Source organism: Tachypleus tridentatus, chromosome 9 (assembly GCF_004210375.1).
Source record: "Tachypleus tridentatus isolate NWPU-2018 chromosome 9, ASM421037v1, whole genome shotgun sequence".
In the NCBI taxonomy this organism is placed as follows: Eukaryota; Metazoa; Arthropoda; class Merostomata; order Xiphosura; family Limulidae; genus Tachypleus; species Tachypleus tridentatus.
In genome coordinates this window covers 144,725,378-144,736,976 of record NC_134833.1, presented here as the reverse complement: position 1 = coordinate 144,736,976, position 11,599 = coordinate 144,725,378, and the positions used below count along the sequence as shown (strand labels likewise).

Here is an 11,599-nt window from a genome sequence, read left to right as displayed (position 1 = left end):
TTCTTAATATTTTAACATAACAATTTACTTCGTACTGTTATTAATATTATTTGATTTCTATTATTTTTTGCGTAATAACTTTTTCACTGTTTTATTATTATTATTTCAAAGCTTTTGATAACCGATGCTCGTAATGTAGTTCACAATAAATAGTTTTAACACTAATGCTTTAAGCTAAGTAAATTACTTTCGATGGATATTAAATATACTGCAAGAATTTTACGGTAGTTTCCATGCTCTTCGCCTGAGTTTTCTTTACTGAATCATTTTTGTGGAAGATATTGAAGCTACGCCTTATTTCAGTTATGTATTAGATCGATAAATTGTTCCTTATTCGAAGAATAATTAACGCTATCAGACAAACAAACTAATGTAGGCCTAAACTTATTTCATAAAACTAAATGACGTAATTCAAGTTATAATCGATCAGACATTATGTAAATATTAACTGTAATTTTAATTACCTCGTTTTAGCCAACAATGTTATTATTATCAATATTATTTTATTCTGATGTATTAACTAAGAAACCGTACTGTGTTTGTCAGTCAAAATAACTTTCCATCGTGTTTCATATCACGGACGATTCAAAGTAAGTATGTTTCAATAATACTAATTTTTTAAACTGTTTATAGACCAGATATGTTTTCAGTAACATTGTTTTAATTGTTGTAGATCAAACATGGTTTTAATAACACTCAGGGTGTAAACTATGCAGTAGCAGTATAAACATAATTTCAATAATATCCAGTTTTGAAACTTTGCAAACACGATAGGCTTGTGATACTAAAAACATGGCTGTTGTAGGCCTAGGATACAAATAGATCATGCTGTAGCTTTACGCTCATTTAAAACACATAACCTAGTAAAGAAACAAAATTATAAAAATGAAATATGATTCTAAGTTTACCCTTACATATGGTATAGTTGTCATCAAATCCAGGTACCATGTGGGATGTTCCAGACTGAAACTTCGATAAGCATTTTAATATTGTAATAGTTTCTCTTCACGCTCTAATATTGTTTATATTCTATCATTGGAAAACAATAATATTTATGTTGTGTATTAGTTTTCGATGTGTATATTTTATATCTCAGAAAAACATATATACGTATGTATATTGTCCATCTACTGGTTGGTAAAGATATGTTGATATTAAATCTGATATTTAAACTGATTCTGAAAACCAATTAAAAAACACTACAGTGAAGAGTTATCTATGTATGACAGAAAAGTAAAGGAAATAGATATGCAAACGATGAAATTTCAATAGTTCCATTCAAAGCTATAATTATGTTAAGACTGTTTTTTCAAGGAATTGTGAGATATGTGAAAATGTAATATATTTAATTGGATAAAATCTGTTATTAGTTTATTTTTATGTGTAGTTCTTAGATATGAAACAACAATATTAAATAACTAAAAGTAATTAGTTGGACACAGTTAAATTGATAGGAAAAATTCTGAGCTTATTTTCAATACAATACTAATCCTTCAAATATTGCCTCTTCTATTTCTTCATTGTTAAACGTGTATTGTGACATTCACTCCTGTTCGCTAAATTTGTAGAAGATTCTCGAATGTAAGAATCAAAAAACGTATATATGCACGTAAATAGCAATATTGTTGAATTAGCTGAAATTTCTAGAAGATTTCCTCTCAAACTTATAAGTGGTATCTAATTCATCGTGTATACTGTTGATTTGCTTCGGTTTGTATACTATAATCCTAGGGAGCTATAGTTATGAATAAAGTTTATTAATAAAAAAACTACAAATACTGACCAGAAACATTTATATGTTTCAAACAGTTACAAACTATTTAAACTCAGCGAATTATCATGAAATGTTAGTATTTCTACTTTAATATTAGATACTTTTAGCGGTGAAAATCTGACGTGCAAAATGAAAAGAGGTTCATATTTACCTGCTAAGTAAACTGTACCGATATCAAGTCGAAATTAATTCACTCATAGTCAACAATTGATAAAATATTCATTTCCAGACCACATTGAAGACTCATTTGTTTTTGTTAGTTTGTAAGATTTTTGTTTATCAAATCTCTAACAACTGTTTGGAAAGACAATTTTTGTAAATTATGTTATCACTAACATATTAAAATACCCATGTGTTAAAAAAGAAAACTGTGTGCATTAACATTGTTGGCAAACATCATTAATTACTACATCTTCAAATTTAATTAAATTCTACATTAAAATAAAATTTAGCTTAGTTTCAGGATATTTGTCATCACAATACCTAGAATAATGAATCAGAGACCTGTCAGAGAAAAATTATAATACGTAACACTAGAAACGAAGGATGTTTTTAGTTTCTACTATCAGTAAAAGAAAAAAACCTGAGTTAGACTTCAACGAATATTTATTTGTTAAAGACAAACAACCATTCTGATGATTTCACTGAAGTTGGAGCTAAAAATATGATGAACAACAGACAAAGTGATTCAATAATATACGTAACACATCTTATTATATTCACCTACATGCATTGTCTGGGCACAGCCAATCGGCGGTAGTTGAATTTCCATCTGTAAACAGCATAAATTAACTCTTCAGAATTTACGTGGGAAATAAAATATAATATTAGTTGCTCCATATTATTGAAGAGACATTGTTTGACAGAAGAGTAGGATAAACCTGAAATGGAAAACAATTTTTAGTGTTTAAGTCTAGTGAAACAGATAGTCGAATATTGATTTTATGTACAAGAATGAACCTACAATTATTGTCGAATTGTGATCGTTTGTACACTGATTGAACGTTAAATACCGTTCCAGATATTCTGAAAAATAATACATGTTTCATAGGCTGGAACGATACATTGCCGACCCTTTAATTTATACATTGTTCCAGTATAAAAATGAACACACATATATTAGATATGTTAAATATATGTTAGATAGAGTTAAATTTAAAATTCTGTGTCTATACTATATGTGCGTTAAGCAATATTAATTAAGTGGCTGATGCTTTTTACAAAATAAATGTATAAACATTCGACAGATTACATCAGTGATTTCAAAACTAGAGCTGACAGAAGTTTCATATAGGTGACACTGCACGTATAACTAACAAAGAAATATTTTCAATATTTATTTATTTCAATAAAAGTGGCTACATAACAATGTTTATGCTAAAGATGTTTCAAAATCCCAAACTATGATGAACGCATGATGGTCCAGAGTGGCTATTATTTAAATTATCTTATCAGTTGTTACATGTTGTATATATTTATTTATCAACACTCTTCTCACCTGCTCTGGATGTTCAACTAAACCAGAGGTACTTCAACTAATGATAACTGAAGGACTGATGTAATAGAAGTAGTGATGTTTATGCAGTATTAAAGTGTTCATTATACCTATAAATATCACCCCAGCATCCTTCCAATAATTCTCTTTTGTTCAACAGTTTTCAGTTACTTTACTATATTTAACGATACTTATTTGTATTATGGTAAATATGACAAGAGCTATACGCTAGTGTCATTAATCTCTTTCAGTTATTTTGCATATATCTCAAACAGTATAATTTTTATAAGGATTTATGTAACGTATTTAGGATGATGCAGATAAACAGACGGATATTTTTCATATATTAGAGATTTTTTGTCAATAATGTGCTCTTTTATAATATGTTTATCTTCTTTTGTGCTTCATATAAAACTAAATTAACATTTGAGGGTCCCCTTATTATCTCTACACCTTATAATATTTATATGTTTAAATGTTATTGCTGAACAAAATATTGCACTGTAACAAAACAGATACACAATGAAAGTTATTTGACTTTTAATCATATTAGACGATTTTTGTCATGGTGTTTGAAAATGAAATTCATTTTATGGAATGAATTTAGACCTTATTTAGTAAAGAAAATTATCTCTCATTGTGAGGAATATACATATATTTATTTATTATGGAGAAAAATTTTTTACACGAAACACATTAATGTACACTAACAAATAATTTTTCGAAATGAGTAAATCTTAATAATACCCCTGTGTTACGTGGATGGAATGACATCAGTTTGTTGTGGGTGGGAATTTAGGTTACAAGCTTTAGTTTCTCTTCACCTCACTAGGTGATTTAAGATTAATTAGCACCTAAATAAAATAATTTTTATGGTGAACACTGCACCATAAAAACATACAAATTAAGAATTTTGTTAATTTTCATGCTGATACCCAAAAGTACCATAAAATAAAAATATGACATGGACCTTTTGTTTTTGTTATTGATGTCAGACTAGTATAACACATTAGATTATGATATGCAATGATGCTGTTAGAAATGTTTTTTCTCAAAATATACACTTTCATTTATCAATAATTAAAATTAAAATAAACTATAATTCACTGTGGACTATCAACTTTTTCCATATAAATATTAAACTGAGTCATTTGTATGGCGTCAAAGAAAGTTAACAGCTGATGATGATACGTCACGTGTTTAGACAGATTGTGGTAATTAAATACGTGTGTTTGAAACGAAGAGAAATTTTAAAAAATATCTTGTTTATTGGACTTGTTTCTATGTTTTATTCTAAGTGCAATACAACGTGTTAAAACAAAAAGTCATATTAATAGAAGTTTGTTGTCTTTAAAACCTCTACAGTTCAGGCACAACCATTTCTATTCTGGAACTGCTGTGTTGAGGGAGAGCAACTAGATGGACTTACCTTACAAACTTTTGCTCAACATACCTAATATTCTTTAAATCGTGTTTATATATTTTATTTATATAAAGTGTGTGTTTTACTTATAACAAACCCACATAGGTCTATCTGCTGAGCCCACCAAGAGATATCGAACCCCTACTTTTAGCGTTGTAAATACGGAGTCATACCGCTGTACTAACGAGGGGCATTTATAGAAGGATAATTACAGCTGCAAGTAACAAACCAAGTTGGCTTACACAGGATATAAGAAATAAAATTAAAGAAAAGCATCACAAATATTAGAATTATGAATTGACTGGTAGCACGAGACGTTTAAAATATTATTGAATACCAGGAACGTTGGTGAAACGGGACATCAAAAAGATGTTCGAAGAAATGACTGGCTGAAAGATTGTAATAAAACATGTTATAAACTTTAGAATTTTTTTGGAGATAATACATATTTTCACTGAGAGAAAATCTTGTGTTCCAAACTTTCAGACCTTCTTTTTAAACGTTGCTGCTCAGGTGGATGAGGGTAAGGATGTAGATTTGGTGTATCTGGATATTCAGAAAGCATTTGACAAGGTGAAACATAAAAGGCTTGTAAAAGATTTATTTCGTTAAATATGGGAGATAAGTAAACTAATTGGACAGAAGAGTGTCTGGGTGAAAGAGTGTTTTTGGAATGGTGTTTTGTTAAACTAGATGAATGTCAGTCTTAGAATCATTCCTGTTTTTGATTTACCTTAATGAGGTTCAAGAAGGAATGTTGATGAAATAAAAATATTACCTGAATTTGTTACTGATGTCAAAGTTTTGGGTATTGCTAGCTTTGAAGAGGATATTGATAGTGTGAAAACTGGTTTAGATCATTTATTAAGATGAGCAAATAAATGGAACATTAATTGTAATCATTATAAAAGTAACATTATGCATGTAGGTAAAAGTAATTTGTTTCTTTTTTTAATTTTGTGCAAACCTAAATATATATATATATTTCACAAATACAAAATATACACCCAGAAAACACTAATACACAGTTTAGTTGTAATTGTTTTTCAAGGATAAAGTACGAACAATATTTGTGTGTCTTTTCTTATAGCAAAGCCACATCGGGCTATCTGCTCAGCCCACCGAGAAGAATCGAACCCCTGATTGTAGCGTTGTAAATCCGAAGACAACCGCTGTACTAGCGGGGGACAGAACAATATTTACAGCGTGAAGAAACACTATTTAAAATTACCATGCCTATCGAAATTCTATCTTGGAACATTACACCATATTGAACCCACACTAAACCTTAAGTATATGCTTGGAATACTCTTTCGTTTTTGAAATTTCGTATTTTACTATTTCACTAGTTTTTGTGTGTGAAGTGACCATAAAGCAACGTAATTCTTTGTCGCACTGAACATGCTATACGTATTTAAAGCCTGATTTTACTATAATAAGCTTAACATGTCTCCAAAGTTTAAAACTGGTTATTATTTATAGTATACTTATTGTGCACAGTTTGAAACCTGAGTGTTAGTAAAATCAAGTATGCAGAGTTTAAATATGAGTGTTACTGACACTATGGTTTCAAAAATTGAAAACTATTTCTTATTGATACCATATCTACAAAGTTTAAAAGCTTAATTTTGTTAAAATCGTGTTTGCATAATTTAAAAATTCATTATTATTGAAATCACCTTGGTTTTAAAAAGGTTGAAAACTGAGTGTTATAGAAATCCTACTGAATTCGTTGTCCACAAGAATTGGTTCAATGATTTTAAGAACAGATTTTTTTAGTTTTAGATAAGAATCGTCACAAAAAAATAGGGCCAGCATGACCAGGTGTCTTCTGGTGTTCAACTCGTATTCTGACGGTCGCGGATTCGCATCCCCGTCGCACCAAACATGTTCGCCCTTCCAGCCGTGGGGGCGTTATAATGTGACTGTCAATACCACTATTCGTTGGTAAAAAAGTAGCCCAAGAGTTGTCGGTAGGTGGTGATGACAAGCTGCCTTACCTCTAGTCTTACACTGCTAAATTAGGGACGGCTAACTCAGGTAGCTCTTGAGTAGCTTTGTGCGAAATTCAAAAACAAACTTTGCCCGAAATTCAAAAAAACAAACGTAAAAGATATATTGTGAGCCATTAATTTGTATGTTTTGTAAGCTGTAAAATTTGCACCTAAAATTAGAACAAAACGATAGCAGAATAATTTAAAATATGTCGTGTAGAATAAAGAAAAGCGACACCTATATGGTTGTTTAGGGATCTTCAAAAGTCATTATTTTACTTTATTAGCTCTCTTCATTCTTCGCTCAATGTATGGTCGGAGGTTTAAAGTACAACTGAAATAAGATTACATGTAAGTGAATTAAACTTGGTGATTTTAAGAAAATATTTTGTTCAGCACAATGGAATTATCCTCAAGTGATAACAACGATTGAAACAGAAGAGTTTTGGTTTTAAAATTAGAAGTCTCTTTTTATTTTTAAATACTTCTCAATCAGAACGTACGTTACAACATAAGTACACAGAGAATGTTGATGAAAAAGTTTGGAATACTTTCGATAACCTTATCCACACGATCAGTTACAAATGATGTTAAGATTTAAAACTCGAAAGAAATATATTTTGGACGTCAAATACAATGTGAGTTATTAGTTACTATAATGGATTTAAATTATCAAACAACAATGAGTAGTCGGGTAAAAGGGACATCTTAAAAACAAACTACATTTTTGAAACATTTCAGTATTTACGATCTAGCACATTTTTGAATGTTTGTAATTAAGCACAAAGCTAACTAATGAGCTATCTGTGCTCTGTCAACCACGGTTATTTTAGCGTTGTGAGTCAGCAGACATACCGCTGTTCCACTGGGGAACAATTTAACACATATAGCAGCAATAAAGAGTGGCTTAACTTAAGTACGGGAAAATGATACAATGATAAACATTCAAGCGAAGGAAATTTCAAGGAATATTCAAAGCTACCGCAAATATTTTCAGGAGTCATCAACAAATAATTGGAAATATAAAGATCTTGTTTTTAATTCATGGTTTATATAAAACTTTATAAAATTGTAAGGAAATGAACGTACACATGTTTCAAATATAGTGTTGTTTACTTTTTATTTAAATCATTTCTCACGTAAAAAAAATAAACAGTACGAAAGTTTTTCCTTCTTCTGTAATTTCTTTTTATTTACTGAAAATTTCTAAAAACAAACAAATGAAGCAGAAATAAACACATGGAAGTTTCGTGAAAAAACGAGAATGTCTCATTAAAACATAGAAAGTTTATCTTGAGGTCAGAAACAGATCTGTAATAACCACGTTCATCAAGGTGAAACAAGAAACTCATCACGTGGATATGTATGTCACTATCATTGAAAAACTTGTAGTAGAACTCAAGCTCCTACCCACTATCATCAGTGGTGTATTTAATAACTATCGAAAGTTATAGACTTAACTTCAAGCACCAATGTTAAAACTATTTATTGTGAACTACATTACGAGCATCGGTTATCGGTTATATAATGCAAAAATTAATAGAAACCAAATAATATTAATAAGAGCATCAAGAAAATTGTTATATTGATATATTAAGAACTAATTCACTTTCTTTAATGTTGTTAAAAGAACACCAACAAAAATTAAAACAGCGCCAAAAATGCTGTACCAGGTGGGGATGGTATTTAATATCAAAATATCGAACAAAAAGGCTGTAATTATATTTACAGTTTGAGCAACAGACACAGGTCTAGCATTTTCCACTTGTAAGGCTATTGTGGTGAGGAGTTCACACAGTGTCATACAAATTCCAGAACTCACAACAAGAATACTGCTTTTACCACAAGATGATATTTGGATTTCTTCGAACAAGAACAGTAGAAAAGTTCCCACAACAAGGCTAAAAGTAGACATAATGGCAGCCACAACTTGAGGTGGTGTTTTTTGAAGTTTACGGGCCATTGTATAGCAACAAGCTTTCAATAGACACGCAGAAAATCCAAAAATAATTCCTTTAAATCGATTATCTACGTCAAGAATATCTTGAAACGTTCCTACGATAAACGTTGGTTTGATAATTAAAATAATGCCCGTCATTGTCAGCATTAAGACGAATACATTGTAAGCCCCACAAGGTTCTCTCAAAACCAAGTTAGCAAGCAAACTAATGAACATTGGAGAAGAGGAATCGATTGTGGAAGCATCCGCAAGAGGGAGCCAATGAAAACAGTATATCATTAGGGCTTTTACTATTCCACCAAATAAAGCTCTAAAAAACAAAATAGTTCTTTCTCTTTTTTCTCCGATGTAATTGGCTTTCGAATAAATAATAAAAACATTATAAATTCCCCACTGGATAAGAGCTTGAGTTACCAGAAACTGGGCCGAACTAATTTCTGACACCAGCTTCAAATTCAGGATCGCCAGAGAAAACATGAATCCTGATATCATTCCCAAAATAATTCCAATTCCAGGAACAGTCTTGAACTTCTTAAAACTGAATGTCTTGTCAGAAGTTCTCATGTCCACAGTTAGATGTCGAGAAAGATGCTGCGAATAAAAATTAAAATATTAATTTGAACCTATTTGCATTAACTTATTTCTTAATATATCTTATTAATACAATAAAGCACTAGACTTCTCAGATTTTGTTCTTAGTATATATTTCTGAAGAATTGAAAACGACTTATTTACGGTTTCATCCTAATTCCTTTCTGTGGAGAAATATAAAACGGTCTTCAATGTTTGTAATAGAAAATATGTCGTATATAAATCTTGGTATTGATGATCGGTCTTTTTTGTAAGTTTATTATTTTAATATAAAATTATCTCTTGGTACATCTGTACATGTGTTTTAAACCAGGATTTTATATTTTAAATAATAATTTCCGACCAAGATAAAGTTAAATATACAAATAGAACTAAAAAGGTTACGTACAAATTAATGATTGTTACAATAGTTTGATTAGATTAACGTAACTTAAATCATAAGTTAGTAAATGTTTTTCAGCATTTATCCATTAATAATGTTGTTGGACATAATTCCTAAAATATCTTCAGATGTTCATCCAGTTTAGGATATTTAACATAGTTCTAAACCAATACACCAAGTTAAAATTTCATTTGCATAATTATAAAGTTGATATGAACCACGTTGAAAGTTATTTTAAACGGTATGTTTTTATTGAATATTGGAAAAATATACTAGCTATAAAGAAAGATGGAGTGTTTCATTACGTAAGAAGATTGATCAACTGCATTTGTCACTCAGGTTTAACAGGATTTCTCTTTTAAATTAAGGTTTACTGGTTACAGAGATGGCGGATAACTCTCTAACTGAACTAAATTGTGAGAAGAATATATCAGATATTTTAAACGATTATTTCTTTACTTGTGTTTACTTTGAAAAATGTTATTCCGGATAAAAAACTAGCTTCATAAAATATTTGTAAAGATTTTTAAAACTACATTAATTACTTCTGCACCACGTGATCTACCAGGTTCTATAGGTTATTATGATATCGAGAAACAAGAATCAAACCTCTCTATTCTGCTTTTAAAGTCTTAGAATTAAAAAAATTAATATTATGAAAGCTCTGTGCTATCAAACTAAGTTACGAAATATTACGATAATTATTTAACGCAAAAGCGTGTCAAGTGATTTACAGAGACAAGTAATAATTTTATATTTTGAAATTAAAGAACGGACAACGAAAAACAAGAAATGCTGTCCGTAAATATCTCGCCATCTGCAGGGTTTTCAATCTGAAACAAACTAATAATTCAGATGTGTAAATTTAGCTAATAATGAATTTTCTTGTTTAAACAGAAACGTATGTACCTTCGCCAACTTTCAACCCTAACCATCATAGTACGTTATCAAAATTCTCGATTAATAACTGTACATCACAAGAGATAATAACAATAAGAACATATTATCATTGTTACAAATACTGTAAAATAGAACCACAGTAAACTGAAGAAACTCTCTGAAGTCTGATATTAGATAAACTAGTTTATTGACTGATATGTTTGGTTGTGTTTTTTCTTTTAGTCTTATTTCTTGCAGAAGAGGACGTAAGACCTTAAAGGATGCACGAATGTGTCGTAACAAGTTGCTATATCAGGCTTTTGACAGTTTGATCCCTTTACAATGGTCTTTAATTACGAAGTATAGACTGTACTGAAACTGTTTTTTACCTTACTTCAATCGACTGGGTCAACATTAAGAAGAGTCAAATGTATATAAATAAAGTAAAATGCATAAACATCGAAACTAACCTGATTCAGAGCTGAATGTCACAGTGTATGGTAACGGAAAAGTTATGACTAATTTTTGAAAAGAAACTGTGCTCTGTCTAACTCTCGTGTTGCTGAGGTGAATATTGTTATTGTACGTGTATAACTTAGAAACAGCAGTTACAAACTGTGTAATACAATGTCACATTCTTTTTTTTATTTTGTTTTTTTTCTGGGCGGGACTATTAATCTAATTAACTTATAAGAATAACTGAAACAACACAAAACAGTTGTGCTGTAGGTTGAACACGTGCCAGAAAGAAAGATACCTGTGTGGTGCATACATTAGTGACTTGACACTGACTGGAGAATTGATAAATATTCATTTTTTTATTTTTCGCAACGAATAAAACAGAGTATGTCGTCGTCATATCCTTAAAATAAAAATTCAGTACTTAAATTGAGTCTAAACTAAGAAAACGTTTTTGGAACACCTACCTTCAATCCACCACTAGAACACAGTATACTAGTAAATACACATAATATAATTATTTATTTCATATTTTGCCTTTATGACAATGTTAATAAGGCTATCTACTGTGTCCCTAATTTTTACTTCAGAACAAAAAGAAAGTAAAAACATAACCGTACACACACACACTAAAGGATGTTG

General features: G+C 30.2%; 1 protein-coding gene across 1 annotated transcript; it reads right to left on the bottom strand.

Annotated features, from left to right (window-relative positions):
• Positions 1–7,867: 7,867 nt before the first annotated feature.
• LOC143227266 (solute carrier family 35 member G1-like) lies at positions 7,868–11,071 on the bottom strand. The gene is made up of 2 exons (XM_076458731.1): positions 10,969–11,071; positions 7,868–9,237 (listed from the first exon to the last, which is right to left on the bottom strand). The coding sequence occupies exon 2, from the start codon at positions 9,208–9,210 to the stop codon at positions 8,287–8,289; it is 924 nt and encodes a 307-aa protein (XP_076314846.1). The 5' UTR covers positions 9,211–9,237; positions 10,969–11,071; the 3' UTR covers positions 7,868–8,286.
• Between the last annotated feature and the right edge of the window lie 528 nt (positions 11,072–11,599).